Source organism: Candida jiufengensis (assembly GCF_024610255.1).
Source record: "Candida jiufengensis strain CBS 10846 chromosome Unknown scaffold3, whole genome shotgun sequence".
NCBI lineage: Eukaryota > Fungi > Ascomycota > Pichiomycetes > Serinales > Debaryomycetaceae > Lodderomyces > Lodderomyces jiufengensis.
The window spans coordinates 246,745-267,370 of NW_026261560.1; the positions used below are offsets into that span (position 1 = coordinate 246,745).

Below are 20,626 nucleotides of genomic sequence, written 5' to 3' on the forward strand. Positions count from 1 at the left end.
ATTATTATCTTTATTTATTTAGTCTTTTTCTTTTTTTTGTTCATAATAATGAAAATCTTTGAGAGTAAAAAATTTATTCTAAGTCGCATGAAGTAAATATGAAAATTTTAAGACGAATAATTGTGGGGTAATTAGGTCCAATTTGGAAGTAATTGGAACGACAGAGAATGAAATTTTATTAGGTCCAAACAATTAGACAACATATGCTTATTATTGATCTGGTTTGGTCTAATTTTTTATCAACTTTACTTTTAGTGACAAGTTCTATCTATAAATCTAATTAATGATTAAACTATTACCACCATATTGTAACCATTTAATTCTTGATTGATCAAAATTAGTATTTGAAACTAATTTTTTTTTCAAACTAAATTCAATAGTATCTTGAGATATTCCTAATCCATTTATATCAATGAAATTTAAATTTATTAACTTAGTGGATTCCAAACAGTTTAATAATTTTAATAAATCAATTCCATCAAAATTATTAAAACTTAAATCTAAATTTAATATTTTTGGTTTTTGATCAATTTCTTGAAATAATTTTTCAAATTGTTTAATAATATTCATTATTCCAATTGTATCAATATTTAATTCATTTAAATATAAATTTTTCAAATTTATACATTTTTTTAAAATTTCATTTAATTGGATTTGAAATTGTTTTTGTCTTTGTTGAGTTAAATTTGTTATAAATCTATGATCTAAATTATTAACTTTATGATTTGAAAAATCCAAGTATGTTGAATTACCAATATTTAAAGTTACAACAGTTTGATAACAAAATTTTAAAATTTTAATTAATGCTTGTTGTGATAAATTATTTTTATACAAGTCTAAATTTTCAACATATGATAATTCAGGTATAATTTCGATATTACCTAATTCTTGTAAATTTAAAATATTTTCAACTTGATATTCTCTAAATGTAAAACTTGTCAATTTAAAATTTGGTTTATAATTTAAAAACATTTGTAATAAAATAATTAAATTTATACCTTTATTATTTTCAAAATATAATTTTTTTAATTTTTGACTATTGATCATAAATTCACCAAATACTGGTAAATGATTACTTAAATCAAATGAAACAATTGTTAACTCACTTAATTGACTAAATGAATTTTTGATTAAATTTGGAGGGAAAGGTGTATAAGTTTCATTTGAAATTCTCATAATATTTGAGTCTAATAATTTTGAATGATTTATAAGTATTAAATTTTCTAGATTTTTATAATCATCTAGTACTAGATCTTTATACCTATTATATAATTTATCATTGATAGGTAAGTTATTTAGTACAGATTTTTCAGGAACTATTGTAATAATCTTTAATTTTTTCAAATTTGGGAATATGTTGAGTAAAGTATGAGAAGATTTTATTGAACAATTTATACCTAAATTTAATTCTTTTAAAAATTTAAAATTGTTTAATCTCCAGCCAGATTTAAAAAAAACATGATAAATATTTTGTAAATTTAAATTTAAATCTGATAAATCCAATGATTTAAAATTAATTTGATTTTCTTTAATTATTATTGATAATATATGATAAATTTTAGAATTATAAACTTGATTTATTCTCAAATTTATTGATTTTGAGTAAGTACCTCTTACATTTTTTTTGAAAAATTTTAAACCATTAATAAATTCATCCAATGTTATATTATTTTTACACTTGAATTCAAAAAGTTGTAAACTAATTACAGTAATATACCATTTTTTGCAACATCTCATACAATTAAATATTTCATTTGTAGATAAATGCTTCAATATAACGTCTATAACTTCTATTGGAAAATGTTTGAATGGATCAAGGTTTTTGCTTTCTATTTTTCTCCGTTTATTTGGTTGTGAGGAAGACTGTGATGATGATTTTGATGACGATCGTGATAATGAGTTTGATGAAGATTGTGATAATGATATTGATGACAACGGAGAAATCGACTTATTGCCGCTCTTGCTATTAGTTGAAATCTCTTTTTCCAATTTCAATTCTCGATTCAAAGACAGATATTGAGATTTTAATTTTTCAATCAAAGTAGTTTGACAATTTGATACTAGATCAATGTCTTCTTTACAATTATTTTTTTGAAAAGTTTTTAATACATATATCCCATTTTGATAAATTTTATAAGCTTCAAATTTTTTATTTTGTAAAATTAATATCTTACCAGATCTTAAATATCCTTTAACATTGAAAGGATCAATTTTTAAAATTGTATTTGAATCTTGTAAAGCTTTTGTTAAATTATTTAATTTTTCATAAGTTGAAGCTCTTTGATCAAGAAGAGTACATAACTTGGGATGAACTAATTTTCCATATTTTGGATTTTCTGATAAATCATAATATTTCAATCTAATATTTTTGATTTCTTCAATTGGTAAATTCTTTAGCTTTTCTATAAGTGTATTAAATAAACTTAACGCTTTTGAAAATTCATTTGATTTAAAATATAATATTGCTAATTTACTTTTATCTTTTATTAATTGTTCATCTATCATCTGGATTGACTCATTATTTTTTTATCATTGATTATTAAAACTTGTTGGATAACTTAAAATTTGATGTTAAATTGATTAGTTTGATAATAAAATAATAAAATAAATATTGATACTCCCATACGCGTAAATAATAATTAATAAAATAATTATTAATATGGAGTACAAAAAAGCGCCATGTTTTGAATATTACGCATATAATATTCACTTAATACTTAATTATATTCAATTAGGTGGTAAAGCTTATCAACATTAGAATCTAATAAAGAAAATCTCAATATCAATTGAATGAAGAAATAGACAATGGAAGTAGAAATTTTAATCATATAATTAGCCAAGCAACCCCCAAATAAATTGAATCAAGATCATTGAAAGATGTCACAATTTATTCAACTATTAATAATAACATCATTAATGGTTATAACAACATTTATAGCAAGTATACTACCAATAAAGCTTTTAAATAACTTGCAAAAATCATCACAATACCTTAATGATTTAACTTCCCTAAGTATTGGAATTTTATTAGGTACTGTTTTTGTAATATTATTACCTGAATCAATTAAAATCTTAATTGATCTGGGTACATCTCCAACAAATTTAAATATAGGATATCCTATACTTTTTGGATTTTTGTGTTTGTTTGTCATTGATCAATTTTTTAAAGATTATATAGAATCAGATACTATAGATATAACATCAACTAAAAACCCAATAGTGGAATCATTTAAATCAGTTATTAGTTCATCAATTACATTAAGTTTATTAATTCATGGATCAATAGATGGTATATCATTAGGTTCAAGTTTCGTATCCACCAACAAGACTTTAAAAATTTTATTGTGTTTAGGAATAATTTTACATAAATTACCAACAGCTTTTAGTTTTGGAATCATATTAAAATCAGAAAATAAAATTCATGAACGATTTTTTATTTTACACTTGGTGTTATTTGCATTATCTACTCCCTGCTTTGCATTAAGTAGTTTTGGTTGTTTGAGTCTACTAAAGATTAATGATAATTTTAATTTTTTAATTGGTGAAATTTTATTATTTTCAACTGGGAATTTCTTATTTATTGTTTTGAATTTGATAAATTCATTTTTTAAATTTAGAGATGAAAATGTTAGTGAATATAATGATTTATCTAGTGGGTTAAATTCTTTTCAAATTGATGATTCTGAAAATCAAAAAGTACAAGGAATGAAATTTAAAAAATTGGGAATTTTAGGATGTGGATTGATTATACCTATTATATTAAGTTTCATACAAGAATAGACACTACATAATATAATAAACAGAGTAATTTAATAGATTATGAACTTAATGTGAATTTAAGCTATGTATGTCTAATAATTATTTATTTTTATTTATTACCGTAATATGCATTTATATCATCAACTAAAGAATCAGTACATGGTTCCATTTTTATAGATTCAAATGTGACTGTTGATACATCACCTTCTTTATTATTTGTTTCTTTATCATTATCTTGTTTTTCATCTTGTTTTTCATCTTTTGTTTCGTTTGCAGTAGTTTCTAACGTATCTTTTAAAGTTTTTTCATTTTCATTTTCATTATCAATTTCTTCGTCTTCTGAAGTATCTTCTTGATTATATAAAATACCAGCAGTTTCATCATCTTCAGAATTATCATAAAATTGAATTTGATTTTGTGAAATACCATTTGATGAAATATTATTTGAATTTTTTAAAATAGATTTTTTTTTAACAGTTTCTAATTTTTTAATTAAATCTTGTTGATGTTGCTTTTGTTGTTGTTGTAATTCATTTTGAGTTGCTGTATCTTTTAATCTATTTAATCCGATATATGAATTTTTTAAAGATCTTGATGATGATGGTAAATTAATTTTTTCTAATTTTTGATTATTATTACCAAAAGATTTTGATGAATTTGTATTGGAAGTTTCTGATGATCCTAATATTACTCTATTGTTATTATAATTATTATCAAAATTTCCACTACTTCTTGTTTTTCTAATTTTTTGTCTACCAATTATTGAATCATTGGAGTCGTCAGTATTATAAGAATGATTTAATTGTGATAATGTAGTTGATGATGTTCCCTTTGGAATTATACTTTTTTTTGGAGTTGTTATTCCATTGGAGTTGTTATTATGTGAAATTTTTTCAATATCTGTTGCACTCATTGAATTTCTTTTTGATCTTACACTATTACGTCTATGTGAAGAAGTTGTATTTGAAGTTGTATTATGACGTTGTACACCTTGTGGTCGTTGATATGTTTTTATTGGAGTGTTTGGTGCTGATTGATTATCTTGGTTGTTGTTTAGTAATGATGGTGCATTTTGGAATGCGGTTGAATTATGTAAATTGTGTCTCGGTTTATAATATGATTGACTTCTTTTTATTGAACTATTTGTTGAATTATGATTAAAATCTTCTCCACTTTGAGTGATTCTATAATTTGAAGTTGTAATAATTCTACCTCTTAAAGTAGTTATAGCTTTATCTAATAAAAATTCAACTGAACAATGATTATGAATTATTGAAATTTTTGGCCATGAAGCTTTTGCACCACGACAAATAAAATCCAATAAAAATTCTGGATTTGGATTTTCAAATAATTTGATAAAATCTGTAACTTTATATTCTGGTAAAATGGTAATATCACCTGAATAATGTTGAGATAATATTGAAATAATTCTATTACTTAAATTTTTTGAAATATCTAATTCACTCATTAATTGTAAATAATGTATAGCTTCACTTGATACAAAATCATAAACATTATTTAATAGATGTTTTAATTTATAACTTATATCATTTTCAACTTCCCCTCCTATGTTACTAACTGAAACTTTTAAAATTGGTACAACATGAGGATTTACCTGTACTGCAATTATATGATCAACATTAAACATTTCAGATAATCTTGTAATTGGTAAATCATTATCAACTGATCCATCAACAAATTTCATCAGTTCATCATTATTCCATTCATGAATTTCATTTGTTTTGGTATTTTTTTCATAAACTGAACTTGATGGAAAAACTCCAGGTAATGAACAACTTGCACAAACAGCTGACCATATTAAGCAATTAGGAGCAGTTATATAATTTAATAACCTTGTTTGTTCATGTAATGATGCAGGTGATACTGTTATATTTAAAATTTTACCAGTTCTGTTATAAGCTTCTCTAAAAGTTAAATCTCCTAAAAACCCAATCATTGTTTCTTGTAATCCTTCAATATCAAATATTGTACCGTATTTAATTAAATGACCTAAAAACATCAATACATTTCTAAATTTACTTGTTATTGTTGAATCACGATCAGTTATATCAAAAATATTAAAATTTCTACTTGCTATAGTTTCTAATAATTCAATTGTTTCATCATTTGTATGACAACATAATATACTTGCCATAATTGACCCAGCTGAAGAACCACTTATAATTCTTGGTAATAGATTAGCTTCAAATAAAGTTGCTAAAACACCAATATGAAAAATTCCAAAAGTACTACCACCACTTAAAACTAAAGCAGTTCTACCAATGTTTTTTCTAGTTTGAATTAACATTCCCAACAAATATCTATCATTCAATTTATTTTTTGAATCATTATCATAATTTTGATTATTTTCTACCAAATAATTTAAAGATAATTGACATTCATTTAAATATTCTTCAATTAATTTCTTAGTACCAACATAAGAATGTCTATATAAATTTGAATCTCCCATATTACCTAAATTTCTAACCCAATTAGTTCTTATATAATATAATAATAATTTAAAATTATTATTTAATCTTGCATTTTTCATTAATGTTAAATGATTATAAATTAAATTATAATCATAAATATCAGATTGTGGATCACTTTTCCAAGTATTATTTCCTAAAAGTTCATCTAATTTTAATGAACAATTAACCCAATCTTTATAATTTGTTGTTGATTTTTGAAATTCTAATAATTCATTTATAATTTTTGTTTTATCATCTATTTCTGGTAAAAATTTTCCAATTATTGGTATTGTTCTTAAATTAAACCATGATTTTATTTTTATATTTTCATTATTCTCTTCAATTATATCTTGATTATTTTCGATATTATTTTCATTATTTAGTATTGTAGAGTTTGATTTATTATTAAGATTTGGATGAATTTCTAAATATTGATTAAATAAATGTTGAATAACCGTATCTACCGATGGTGTAGTTGTAATTAGTGCATTAGTTGCACTATTAATTGGTGATGATATTCTCAATTCAGTATCCATGCAAATATTAAGTTTAATTCTTTATGATCATATAATATTTGATAATTAAATTGGTTCTTATAAATTTATACTAATTCAGTGATATTTATATTAAATCGTGTATTATTAACTATTATATCGTATGTTGACAGTTTGATACCATTTATACTTTTTATTTTAGAAATTTAAAACCTTAAGTAAATACTTAAAAATTAAGTTGTTGTTTGAAGTTGATATTATTGATTATTATTATTATTACTATTAAAGTTATTTCTATAATTAGTAAAACTACTTTATTAAATAGTTGATAAGTCAAAATAATAGTTTATCAACGATGATTAATGATTAATGAGTAATAGTAAGTAGTAATAAGTAGTAAATTAAATTGGTTGTAATTTTTATATAAATTGAATGATGCTGGTTGTAAATATGGTTATATATTTATGTAGTAGTAGTAAATAAAAAAGAGAAATTATCTTGTGAAATTTTAATATGAACAAAAGAATATGGGGTTAATAGTAATCATTGATAATAATTAATATACTTAATTTATATACTATCATCAAAATTTTTATTGATTGACGTCAAGTACAATCTTGATCTCATTAATCGATAAATCATTAGTTCATGATACAGACAATTGATATTAAATGTGTGGAAGTATAAGAAGATCATGAATATTATTCTCTATTTACCATGAGTACAAAAAAAAGTGACTAAGATTTGGAAATTTTAACTCAATCAAATCCAATCATTTTCCAACCCTTCCTCTAGATTTGGAACTAGTGATCAATTATATATGAATGCTCGTTACATTTATTCAAATGGAAAATATAAGTCTACGAAATTTGTCACTTGTTGTAAGTTAATTTTACGGAATGGTTTTTTGAAACAACTAATTAATTAATTATATTAGTTTTTTCCGAGAAGTAAAATTAAACGTACATTAAGTTGCAAAAAATCATTATAATAAGAAATACTATAATATCATTATATAAAGTTTCAGCAGATAATTATATTCTGTTTATCAGTTTCAAAACATTCGGTGTTGTCAGTTATTATATTCAATTTATCAGTTGAAGATTCTTCACTTGAAGGTACATTTTTAGCAGCATCAGCATCAACTACTTTTGCATCAAATTTCCTTTCGGATAATCCAGACTTTTGTTTTCTATGATTTTTGAACCTTTTGTAAAGATTTTTATTACTTGAACGTTGATCTTTATTTTGATCGAAGTTAGTTTCAAATTCGTTAATATCCTTTCCTAAAGTTTTAACTTTGATTTTCCAATTTTTACGATTGGTTTTTTTGTCAATTTCGTTAAACCTTTTAATAATTACTTTTATTGATTTAGGAACCGGTGGTTGTTTGTTACTTTTTTTGATAAAAGTTTTCATTATTAATTAATTGGAAATTGAAATAATTCTGATAAAAAAAAATTGTGAGATTTTTCGATATTTATATATTTTGCTTGTAAGATCCATAATGATTTTGATATGTTTCATATTAAGAAATAAATAATTAAAATTTGTAATGTAAATCTAGATGGAATTCTGTAGAAGGTTTCGTTCTTGGATATGAATAAAACTGGTTAAACCTTGTCGGTTTAAGTATTTGAAGATATTCTAATTATATTATGTAATCTATTTAATCAGTTTTGTCATCAATTTAATTTTTTTTATCAATTGTAAATGATAATTACTGTACATTTATTGTATTGATAACCCAAATGTAAGGCTACCAAAAAATAGTGAAACAAGTACACAAAATAAAATTTATATCAATGTCAATTTATGAAGTAAGAGAAGTGAATAATTTTCGTGATTTCCCTTAGGTTTCTAACATCCGTAGTTCATTTTTTCTAGTCAATAAAAATCTGTTAAAAATTTTGGTCAATTATTTTTTGCAATTGCTATTTTACTGTTAATGATATGAGTTCAGTTCTAGCTGTAAATTCGAAACGACTTAACGATCATTGATTAAATTAAGTTTGAGTATAGAGCAGTTTAGGTTATAGCTTAAAAGAATAGCAATAATTATAAAACTAACGTCTATTACAGAACAGCAGTCAAGTTCATTTAGATCTCTTGTTATATGCTTATCTGATGATAGTATTATCAGTTTCAATCTACGATTGTGCTATTTAATGTTCATCTTTAAAGCTCATGAAGTAATCATGAAGCTACTCATTAAGAGCTCAAACACCCCAATTTCACTCATTAAGAGTACCACAACTTTAATATAATTTACAGGCAAAAAATGCAATCTAAATTCAAATTAATTATCCTATGCGGCTAAAAAATTAAGCTCGCGTAAATTTATTTTAATAATAATAACTTTAACGAAAAATAAATTTTAGAAATGAATTTTTACAACCAAGAAATATTCAATGAATATTAATGGATACTAACTCAAAGAAGTTATTATTTCAACATTATGGATATCAAATACAAACTTTAATTCAACAACATGAAAAATTAGAATTAAATGTACAAACTTCAAATAATAGACTTATAATTGATAATTTATCAGATGAAGAAGATTATAAAGATAATTATGAACCAATTCAAATCATTGATGTATTAAATGATCAAGATTCACATTCTGTCAAAACTGTAAACCCACAACAAAGAGGTATTCAAGGTTTTAATAATTTTGAAAAGCAACCATTATCATTTAGATCGAAAGAAGAAAACATTAAAAAAATTGAATCGAGTTGGTTATTAAAACAAATATTATTATCCATTAAATTTCACAACAAGAAATTTGAACCAGTTATTAAAAAAAATTTCAACAGTCAAGATCAATCAATATGTTTAAGATTTATTGAGTTTGGCAAAGAATCTTCACAAAAAGATATAACAGCAATTATGTCTGATCAAACTCATAAAATATGCTGTATATTTCCCAAGAAACATTTGTTAAATTACATAAGTAAAGGAAATATAAAATTTGATAATCCATTTACTATTTTGAACTTTATGTTGATCAAGAAATCAAATTTGAAATTCACAAATATCAATTTTATAAAGAAACATTTTAAATTTGATGTTGATAAAAATTTAAAATATTGTATTTTAGAAATAATTGAATTTGAATATTTACATAGTGTTAAATCAGCAATAACCAAAAAAGTAAAAGGAGATGAACCAGAATATACAAGAATTAGTAGTAGTGGGAATGAACAAGAGATAGAATCAGAAGAAGAATTTGATCCATATACTGAATTTGAATCTGATGATGAATCTTATTTTAAAATTGAAAACTTAAAGTTAATTTATAACAATGAATTATATAGAAGACTTTGTTTGAATCAAAAAAATGTGAAGTAGTTGCCAAATGTAAATTTCAATGATAAAGTTATCTACGTACTCTTAAAAGAAAACGCTGAAGCATTATCAAACTTATTTTGATACTTGCCTGTAAACATTTCCCATTCTAAGGTTGAACCTTCATTGAACGATTCAAAGGTAAGTGTTCCCAAACTACCAACAATTCAACACAACAATCGACCCTAAATTAACCACAATCAATTCACGTGGTGCAGATCATGCCACAACCTTTTCAACAGTTTAACCTTTTAATTTTCTCATTAGATTCATTAAACCATCAATCTAATAAAAGTATGAAGAATATGAAACAAAGTTAAAAAACGCGATTTTTATTAGGCGCGCAAATTTAATAGTTCATTAATAATTTATATAAATGATTTAAACTACGAAGTATGTCTAAGGTTCAAAGGTCTTGAGAAATGACTCATACAGAAGATCTGACTGATAACTGAAAATTTTATCTTTTTGATTTAACAATTAATAGTAATAATAAGTACAATTTATCGAGGGTTGTAACTTGTAAAATGTCAATAATTAATATAATCACAAACCTGTATATTAACAAAATGCAAAAGAAATAGAAATAATATTTTAAATTTACGAGCCAGCAAACAAAATTTGAATCTTAATAATAAGATGAACTTTAAATTTATAATTAATGACAATTTTGAATTTATACAATCATTTGGTCAAAGACTTATACTTTATCTTATACTTTTCTCCATTTTTATATCAAATTTTGAAATATTAGGAATTGGATGTTGCAGACCTTTGAACTTTCTAGTATAGTAAATGAAAATTCAACTATTTACTAGAATGGATCATAAATAAAAAACCGTTACTTAGACTTCAATAATACAACAATTAATTGGATTTCATGATTATACACTCTTTTAACTCATCTAATATTTAAACCCTAACCAATAAATTTAATTTAGACTAAATGATTTCTATATATTTTAATGAACGGCACATAGAATAGTAATATTATACTAAATGAGTAAGACGCTACCAAATCATGATTTTTTTTTTGTTTGTTTTTGTTTTTTTTTTTTATTTTTTTTTTTTTCAACTTTAATTAAAAAAGTAAACACTCACTCACTTCAATTTACTCAATTACTTTAGTAACATTGATTAAATAAGAACAATCTTATATTATCATTTAATTATTAATACATTAGATTCATTTGTATGAGTATTAATTAATTAATTAATTAATCAATCAATCATTAATACACTATTATTTATTATTTGTCAAAGTTTTATTTGCATTTTAAACTAATCAATTTTTTATATTTGATTTCCATTAACATCATTTATTTATTTTTCATTAAAGATAAAATTTAACTTTTAAACAAGTCAACAAAACACAATAAAATTTGTATAGCTATACTTGTTCATTTTTTCATAATCAATTCAATTCATCATTAAAAACTATAAGAAATTTACAACCCACGTCGAATCACGTATTATAATAAAATTTTACAACAACAGGAGAGAACTTGAATTCCCTAATTTTCAAAATATGTCCTCATTTACAACTCCAAGAAAACGTACACTTAATGATCATCTAGATAATTCAAATGATTTTCATACATTTAATGATCCACAAGATAGAATTAATGCTGTTATGTCAACTTTACAATGTCCTGATGAAAAAACAAATGTTTCCGAAACTTATGCAAATTCAAAGAATTTAGCTACTGAAGTACAAGCTTATGCCAAGATTGCTGGGAAAGATTGGACTTATTATGTTAAAACATTAGCCATATCTATTGGTAGAAATACTGAAGTTAATAATAATAATTCAAATAACAATAATATAAATAATGGTCCATTAATTGATATTGATTTAGGTCCAGCAAAAATTGTTAGTAGACAACATGCAACTATTACTTATAATTTAGATTTAAGATGTTGGGAATTAAAAGTTTTAGGTAGAAATGGTGCCAGAATTGATGGTCAAAAAGTTTCAATGAATTCTCTGGAAGTTAATGGATTACATTCTGGTGCAATATTAGATGTTGGTGGTACACAAATGATGTTTATATTACCAGATTCACCTCCAGTAGTTGCACCAAAAATGTTGGATAAAGCAGTTGCAAAATATAGAGAAGAACATGGTGGAAAAACAAATAAAAGATTGAATTATAATGGTAGTAATATGATTAATAATGGAGGATCAGGATCAGGGGGATCAATGAAAAGTTTTCAAGTTTATAATAAAGCTCAATTAAATCATTCACCAAGTTCGATTTCAGCAAATTCTTTACAATCTAATTTAGATCAAGATTTATCAAAAGAAGATTCAAAAGATATAAAACCTCCTTATAGTTATGCAACAATGATAACTCAAGCTATATTATCAAATCCTTCTGGAGTTATGTCATTATCAGATATTTATAATTGGATTTCAAGTCATTATGCATATTATAAATATTCCAAAACTGGTTGGCAAAATTCAATAAGACATAATTTATCATTAAATAAAGCATTTGAAAAAGTTCCAAGAAGACCAAATGAACCTGGTAAAGGTATGAAATGGCAAATTAGTTCATCTTATAAAGAAGATTTTTTAACTAAAATAAATGATGGTACAATTTCTAAAACAAGAAGAGGTTCTTCTGTATCTCGTCAATTAAGTTTACATTTAGCAACTCATAATCATTTACCTGAAGCTCAAGTTATGGAAATGAATGATGTTGTAAATCAATACCATCATCCACATCAACCACATCAACTTTCACAACTTTCACAACCACCACCACAACAACAACAACAACAACCATCAAATCAACAACAACCACCATCACAGCAACAACAAGCAATACAACCGCCGCCTCAGCAATCATTTTATGATCATCAAAGATCAAATTCTAAAAATCTTCAATACAATAATAACTTGGTACAAAATCAAATAGGTTATGCACCACAACAAAATATGTATCCTCAATCAGGTCGTTCGTATTCCTATACTCAACAACAACAATCCCAAATCCAACAACAGCAACAGCCGTTGATGTATGGTCAACAAACCAATCAACAATATCCAATAAATAATGGTTATAGTAGTAATTTAGCATCTCCATTAAGACAACCACAACAATTACATCAACAAAGAGATTCAATTTCTAAAATGCCTAAAATGCAAAATAATCAATCCTTATATAATTTACCACCACCAAATAATCAAGATACTAAAATAAATTTAGGTCATTCAAGAACTTCATCATATATAACTAACAACAATCAATTACCAGATAATGGTGGAATAACAACAATGAATCATCTGTATAATTCAAATCAAAATGATTCATTAAATTCCATACCAATATCTTCAAATAATACAACAACTAATGAAGTTATGAATTTTACAAGTCCAAAAAAAATTTCTCAATTAGAAGCATATACACCAGAACGTGGATCAAATCAAAAACAAAATTTAAATCAAGTTCAACAACATCAAAATCAAAATGGTAAAAATTCAAATCATTTAGTACCTACTGGTGGTCAACAACAACCAAATCAATCAAGTCCTGCATTTTGGAATTTTGTACAATTTAGTACACCAAATGGTCAAACTCCAATAAAGAGAAATTCAAATGGAGAAGAAATTGATGATGATGATGATGAAGAAGATAATAATCAAAGAAATTTAAAAGAAGATCATGAAAAAAGTCCATTATTGAAGAAAAAATTAAATAAAAATAATAACAATACTATCAAAATTGAATCAAAAACGGGTATAGTTGATTCATAACACATTACGTTGAATAAAAAATGAGATAAAATTTATAATATAATTCTAAAAAATCTAATTCAATTAATTTATTTGTATATTTTATTAGTTCTGAAAAAATTTTAATTTTTAAATATTTGATTTTGAGATTTTATTATTGAATATTTAAAAACTTGATCTATTTCTAATTTCCCATATCTTTTTATCAATTTCATTAATTGATTTTTTTAAATTTGAAGATATTTTTAATTTATCACTAGTTGATAAATTACTAAAAATTTCAATTAAATCACCATCTATTATATTTTTTATTGGATTATAATAACTTCTAAATTTTAAATGATCTTTTTTTATTACGTTATTATTATCTAATTTTCTTAATTCCATTTGTAAATTATTAAATAATTCAATTTCAGTTTTAAAGATTAATGGGATGAATATTCCTATTTTACCTGAAATTCCAGTATATATTATTGATTTTTCAACTCCATTATTGAAATTTCCAATTTGGAAAGATGTTATAATATCAGCTATATAAAAATCACATAAATTTTGAAATTTATAAATACATGAATTTAAAACGTTATTATGAATTTTATTTTTTAATAAAGACCAGTTTTTATCAATTTCATTTGATATTTCTGATTGAATTCTTGATACAAATAAATTACCAAATTTATCATTACCTATAAATGTATCATAATCTAATTGTTTTAATGATATAACTTGTCTTTTGATTATATCATCCATAATTGGTAAAAATTTATTTTGGTCAGTATCAAATTTTAATAACATTAAAGAATTAGATAAATCAGATATTAAAATTCTTTGATTTACTGAAATTATTAATTTATTAATTTTTGAAATAAATGGAATTTTAGTTAATGATTTTCGAAGTAATTGCTTTTGTCCTAATTCATATAATGATATACTTGAACCTGATCCAATTATTAATTTATTTTCAAATGAATCTATAACTGTGGGGTAATAATTTAATTGAGTTTTATGTACATATTGGAATTGATTTCTTTTATCTAATCTGAAAGTATAAATTAAATTTTCATCACCTATATTGACTGCAATTATAAGATATAATTTTTGAAATAAAACTTTTGTAATTCCTAAGATCTTTGTATTTTTTGGAAATTCTAAAGTTTGAATAATTTCATCATTTGTTATAACTTGTACACATGAAGCATAAATGTCACCTCGGTTATAGCCAAACAGTTCTAATTGCTCCTCATCAATTCCATTGTTTTTAACATCTTTTGTTAAGTTAGTCTTATATGGAGATTCAATTCCCCTTTCAACTTCACTAACAAGTGTAAAATTTTCAAATTCCAAAATTTGTCTAGGCATATATCTTAATTTTAATTCAGTTGTAGTTAAATCTTGATTTGGATCAAATGGATGATCTTCATCTCCTAATGAATAAATCATTAAATTTTTTGAATTAATACCTATTAATGCATCTCCTCCAATTTCTTCTGATGTAAAAGATGTACCATTTATTATATCAATATTTAATAAAGGAGTTAGTTTGAATTTATTTTGATGTTGATAACATATCCAAGGTTTCGATGTAATTGCTGATACTCCATTTATTTGTTCATTTATTTTAATCTCTTGTAATTGAACTGGTTTTGTACCAAGATATTTAATTCTTGTATCTGATAATTTCCCATTATATTTATCAATTTTAGTTCTTACATAAACACCATTTTCCATTCCAATATGAATATATGAATTTTGATTTGTGGTTGACATAATTAAAGATTGAGCATTAGAAGATAATGCTTGTAAATATTTTACAGTTAAACAATTATGTTGTTGTAATGATATGACTTGAATAGTTTCATCTGAACATCCAATTACTGCAAATGATGTATGTTCATTTTTCAGTATACATAAACTTAAAATTGATGATGAAATTTCTAATCTTTCTTGATATTCAATTAATTGATCATCTAAATCAGTTTCAAAATATACAATTTCTGAATTTGATAAACTTATTAAAATTTGTTGATTATTTGTAGATGCATTCGTAATTGTTATACCAGCTGGTGGATACCAATCAGTTATTTTTTTGTTTTTAATGTGTCTTATACCATTAAGATATACTTGTACTATAGATTGTGACCCAATTTGTTGAACTGCAATTGTTGGTTGATCCAAAATAAATTTTGAATCTGTAACATCTTCTATTACTTCACCTATTGAAAGTACTAACGTCTTTGATGCAAGTGTAGACGTTATAACTAAATAGTCATCATTTGGAGAATTTTTTGTTAATTTTGATGTAAAAACTTTTGTAGGTAATATTGGTAATGGAGATTCAACAAGGATTGAAGTAGATATTCCATGCTGTAGATTTTTTAATTTTGATTTTGTTGATAATGTGATTAATTTATCATCAACTAAATTTGAGTCAAATATTGGACTTAATGATTCTAACGTATCAATTAACTCTAAATTTTCTACTTTTTTCAAGTTTAGTACAAATTTATCATCTCCTTTCAATGTAGAACTTTTTATAATCAATTCATCGTCTTTCAATTTATCTCCTAAATTTTCAAATTGATAAAACTTTTGATCCGAATTAAGACAATTTGCAAATAAAAAGCCATTTTTGAAAATGTTTAGTGATATACTTACTGGTATTGTATCAAAATAAGTTACAGTTATATCCTTTATAATTTCTGTATCATGATCATACTCGATTGTTAGTCTTAACAAATCCCCAAATTCATTTTGTAGTAGTATAAAGAAACCAAGATTTTTCTTTTTAAGGATGTGGATTACATGATTAATTATGGATGAATTTTGATTTAATCTTGTAAATAATGGTATAATAATTTCATTTTGATCTTTCCCAAAATATTTGATTTTGTTTATACCACAAACTATTACTCCACCTATTGGGTCGGGTACTGGAATTAAATGATTAAATTCATCTGATAAAATTATATGTTTCCTTTTAGTTAAATAATTTAAACTTCTATCAAATTCATAATAATTTATTAAAGTTTGATTTTTATCAGTATCAAATTCCAAACATACAAATAAAGGATTTTCAAAATTATTATATAAACTTATAGTTTGTAAAGTTACTATATTTTTATTTTGATGTTCTAATGGTGAACTTAATAATTCATTATCATCAAATTTATAAAGTAATTTTTTATTTTCCATTGCACTTACCAATATGCATCTATTATATTGATCTACGGCCAAATATTCTCCTGGATAAGCTTTACTCCAACCATTTTTACACATTGGTAAAATGCATATTGATTTAAATGAATTTTTATGCTTGTTGTCGTACTCTAAAATTGATAAATTCCCCGAATCTCCAGTTACGACTAGTACATCATGTTCTTTGTATAATATTTTGGATACGGCATTGATACAACTGAATAAATTTTGATTAAATTGTAATTCTAATTTACCTGTTTCTGAATTTGAAATGTATAATGATATATAAGTTGATGAAACTAATATTAATTGTTGTTGTTTGGTATTTGGTATGAAATTTCCAACGATTGAGTATATATAATCGGTAGGTGGTTTCAATGTTAGATTATAAAGGTATAATGAATCATTGCTTATGAGCATTTAGTTGGTTGCAAAAATTTTGAGTTATTAAAGTTGGTTGTAAAAATATTACTAATATTTTAGTTATTTTATGTCTTTCGTATTTATTATATGAAATACCACCTAATTGTCTTGTGATAGAACTACAAAATGAGTCGACCTAAATTTAGGTCGATCACCACAAAAGATCTTACAATTAAATTTAAAACACAAGATGAGATTTTCTTTTAGTACCTGCTTAATAACTTGCAAACTACACTAAAAACATGGCATTAACAAGAAGTAGACTACATAATAACTCACACCCGATACATGAAACAAGTAATTTAAATAATCCTGACGAAGTATCACAAGACAATATACTAGGATATGATGATCAACCAATAAAACCAAAAAATAAAAAAATCACATTTGATGAAGATGGAGATGACCTAAATGAAGAAGTAGAACAAGATAGTAATGAAGAAGATTCAAAGTTAGGAGATGTTGAAGAATCAGAAGTAGATTTAGATTCAGACTCAGATGAAGCACCTGAAGAAGAAAGTACATCAACTGCTAAAAATCAACTACAAGCTCAACAAAATGAATTAAAACAACAAGAAATTGCTAAACAAAGACAAATTAAAGAACAAAGAAAACTACAAAATGAAAGAAATATACAACAGAAGAAAGCTAAAAGGGAACTAGAAGCAAAAGAATTAGAAAAATCTAAAAATATTTTACAAAAACCAGAAAAATTACCTGAATTTTTACCAGATAATATATCAATATCACTACCATCAACAACAACAACTACTACTCCAAAACATTTAAAAGAAGATGATTTTTCAATAATAGAAAATGAAAAGCTTAGAAAAGCACAAATTGAATTAAGATTGAAAAAATTAAAACAATCAAATAAACAAAGTATAAAAAAGGGTCCAGTTTACGTCAAGACTCAAACGTTTAATACTAAAAATATAGTAGTACCGAAATCAGAGAATAAAATATTGAAAAATAAATCAAAATGGTTGAATAGAAAATCAATAAATAGAAAATAAAACATTATTAGACTAATGCAAATATCGTAGAATTAAAAATGAAGCTATAAATTTTATTTTATATATCTTTTAACCTTAATTTCAAACAATAAGGACACATCATATGATCACATCTGTGACATATAAATCTTGTTGGAATATTTAATATAACTTTTTCCTTATATTCAATTATATTATTGTTGTTTGATTGTAATTCTAAATTTATATTTAATGGAGATAATATTGGAGTTGATATAGAATTGGGACTAAACACAGGTTTTAATTTTTGCAGTCGATTTTCTTGATTTGAAGTTTCCCGTGATTCTTCTTCTTCTTCTCTTTCCCTTTTTCTGGTATTTGGTGATTTCTGTAGTTCTTTTGACGATGATGGATTATATTCAAAATAGCTATTATTATTATTGTTGTTGTTGTTGTTGTTGTTGTTGACTGATTTATTAGTGGGTGAATTTATAAAATTTTGATGATCCTTATATACAACATTACTATAATATTTCAAATTATCAAAAATATAATTCTTATTGTTATTGCTATTACTGAATGATGAATTTTGAAGATCTTGTGGTTTATAATTTGTTTGATTAGGTATTTGATTTTGATTTAAAGAAGTTTCTTGATTATTCTCACCTTCCTTATATAATACTGAACCATATGATTGACCACATGAACAACAATACCATTGACATATTTTATTGTCTGAATTTAATACTTGATTATTTCGAGTATTGTCATTATTATTTACAGAAGATTTTTTTGAATTTGTAGACAAATAAGTTGAATTTTTGGCTGGAGGTGATGATTTTGGCTGTAGGTTTCCCAATTTATTATCTGAGTTATCTATATTGAACATTGATAAGTTTGTTGTATCTATTTTTGGTAATGATGATGTTGATGAAGAAGGTGACGGCAGTTTTTGCATCATTGGATAAAAAGTGGTTGCAAAAGATGAAACTTTATTGGTTTTGGAATTAGTTGTTGATGAAATGGGTGTAGTGGATGCAGTTGAAGATGTTATATTACTATCGTTATTTTGTATATTTGATGAGTCATTAGATGTAGAATTAGGAATTTTGGTTGTAGTTGTAGTTGTTATATTATTTGATCTTAATGTATTATGAGTTTGGTATTTTTCCGCAAACATGAAACAAATATATAGAATATTTCTTACAATAACAATTTAGAAAGTTGACTTATTTTATTATTTAAATGATAATATTAAAATGAAATTAGTACTATGTCTTGTAAATCTTATAGGTTATAATATTGATTCAAAAGTAGAAAATTGAATAATTTGGTTGCTAAAATATTATACTTTTGTAAAAAATTAAATGAAACTCGTAGTTTCTCTTTTTGAAATATTGATTTAATTTTTGATCTATTATTAAATTGATTATGAACGATTTAATGACTTTTAATAGATCATGATAAGATGAAATTAAGAATCAAATTGAATTGAATAATTATCAATTATTATGGAATTAAAGATTATTCAAATCTAAAATTTATATATATTAAAAATATATTTTATGTGTGTGTGTATTAAAATATCTAATTTAAATTTAAGGAAAGTTTTATTGAATATATATTTTCTTTAAATATAAGTTAACAATTAATCATAAATTCTTAATTCAAATAATTCAAATAATTCAAGGTAAGTATAAAAAGAATTTATACATCTTTCCTCTTTTAACTTGTTTAAGTTTAATTCTAGATTTACTAAAGAATTGAAAGAATTGATTCCAGAATTAAATATATTCCACAAATACCCGAAACTGCATAAATTTTTTAAATTTATTGTTTCTCTCGTTATTGTATTAACACAACACAACACAAGAATAGACCCCAGATTCAACACTATCGACCTAATTTAAGACACTAATATAATCATACCATAAATCCGTCTATTGTAATAATGAAATAATACAAAATCAAAATAAATAATTAGATATCTGTTAATTTTTTATCTTTTGAATAATTTGGGACTCCATCTCTTACAATTTAATGCAGTTAAAACTTTTACTTGAGATACAACTGAATCACTTTTCACATTTTTTAACCTGTCAGTCTCAAGTTTAGCTTAATACCTTTTTTTTTCGATTTCAAATGTAGATACAGTAATCTATTAAAGAGAAAAGAAATGCATGGAATGTGAAATTGATTCTACTAATATTGGTTTTT

At 23.9% G+C, this 20,626-nt stretch overlaps 9 protein-coding genes across 9 annotated transcripts; 4 read left to right on the forward strand and 5 right to left on the reverse strand. All coding sequences in view use genetic code 12, as the record gives it.

Annotated features, from left to right (window-relative positions):
- Nucleotides 1-276: 276 nt before the first annotated feature.
- On the reverse strand, nucleotides 277-2,505 carry KGF54_002580 (DNA-binding SCF ubiquitin ligase subunit; the record flags this gene model as incomplete). The annotated part of the gene is made up of 1 exon (XM_051763075.1): nucleotides 277-2,505. One exon carries the CDS (start codon nucleotides 2,503-2,505, stop codon nucleotides 277-279), a length of 2,229 nt encoding a protein of 742 aa, XP_051619951.1.
- Nucleotides 2,506-2,916: 411 nt separating this feature from the next.
- KGF54_002581 (Mn(2+) transporter) lies at nucleotides 2,917-3,780 on the forward strand (the record flags this gene model as incomplete). The annotated part of the gene is made up of 1 exon (XM_051763076.1): nucleotides 2,917-3,780. The coding sequence occupies one exon, from the start codon at nucleotides 2,917-2,919 to the stop codon at nucleotides 3,778-3,780; it is 864 nt and encodes a 287-aa protein (XP_051619952.1).
- Nucleotides 3,781-3,868: 88 nt separating this feature from the next.
- KGF54_002582 (uncharacterized protein) lies at nucleotides 3,869-6,766 on the reverse strand (the record flags this gene model as incomplete). Its single annotated transcript, XM_051763077.1, has 1 exon — nucleotides 3,869-6,766. The coding sequence occupies one exon, from the start codon at nucleotides 6,764-6,766 to the stop codon at nucleotides 3,869-3,871; it is 2,898 nt and encodes a 965-aa protein (XP_051619953.1).
- A 981-nt stretch (nucleotides 6,767-7,747) lies between these two features.
- KGF54_002583 (uncharacterized protein) lies at nucleotides 7,748-8,143 on the reverse strand (the record flags this gene model as incomplete). The annotated part of the gene is made up of 1 exon (XM_051763078.1): nucleotides 7,748-8,143. The coding sequence occupies one exon, from the start codon at nucleotides 8,141-8,143 to the stop codon at nucleotides 7,748-7,750; it is 396 nt and encodes a 131-aa protein (XP_051619954.1).
- A 1,002-nt stretch (nucleotides 8,144-9,145) lies between these two features.
- Nucleotides 9,146-10,078, forward strand: EST3 (telomerase subunit; the record flags this gene model as incomplete). Its single annotated transcript, XM_051763079.1, has 1 exon — nucleotides 9,146-10,078. The coding sequence occupies one exon, from the start codon at nucleotides 9,146-9,148 to the stop codon at nucleotides 10,076-10,078; it is 933 nt and encodes a 310-aa protein (XP_051619955.1).
- A 1,525-nt stretch (nucleotides 10,079-11,603) lies between these two features.
- Nucleotides 11,604-13,838, forward strand: KGF54_002585 (FKH2; the record flags this gene model as incomplete). Its single annotated transcript, XM_051763080.1, has 1 exon — nucleotides 11,604-13,838. The coding sequence occupies one exon, from the start codon at nucleotides 11,604-11,606 to the stop codon at nucleotides 13,836-13,838; it is 2,235 nt and encodes a 744-aa protein (XP_051619956.1).
- A 144-nt stretch (nucleotides 13,839-13,982) lies between these two features.
- On the reverse strand, nucleotides 13,983-17,432 carry KGF54_002586 (U2 snRNP complex subunit; the record flags this gene model as incomplete). The annotated part of the gene is made up of 1 exon (XM_051763081.1): nucleotides 13,983-17,432. The coding sequence occupies one exon, from the start codon at nucleotides 17,430-17,432 to the stop codon at nucleotides 13,983-13,985; it is 3,450 nt and encodes a 1,149-aa protein (XP_051619957.1).
- A 245-nt stretch (nucleotides 17,433-17,677) lies between these two features.
- Nucleotides 17,678-18,451, forward strand: BUD21 (Bud21p; the record flags this gene model as incomplete). Its single annotated transcript, XM_051763082.1, has 1 exon — nucleotides 17,678-18,451. One exon carries the CDS (start codon nucleotides 17,678-17,680, stop codon nucleotides 18,449-18,451), a length of 774 nt encoding a protein of 257 aa, XP_051619958.1.
- Nucleotides 18,452-18,509: 58 nt separating this feature from the next.
- Nucleotides 18,510-19,589, reverse strand: KGF54_002588 (uncharacterized protein; the record flags this gene model as incomplete). Its single annotated transcript, XM_051763083.1, has 1 exon — nucleotides 18,510-19,589. One exon carries the CDS (start codon nucleotides 19,587-19,589, stop codon nucleotides 18,510-18,512), a length of 1,080 nt encoding a protein of 359 aa, XP_051619959.1.
- Nucleotides 19,590-20,626: the final 1,037 nt, after the last annotated feature.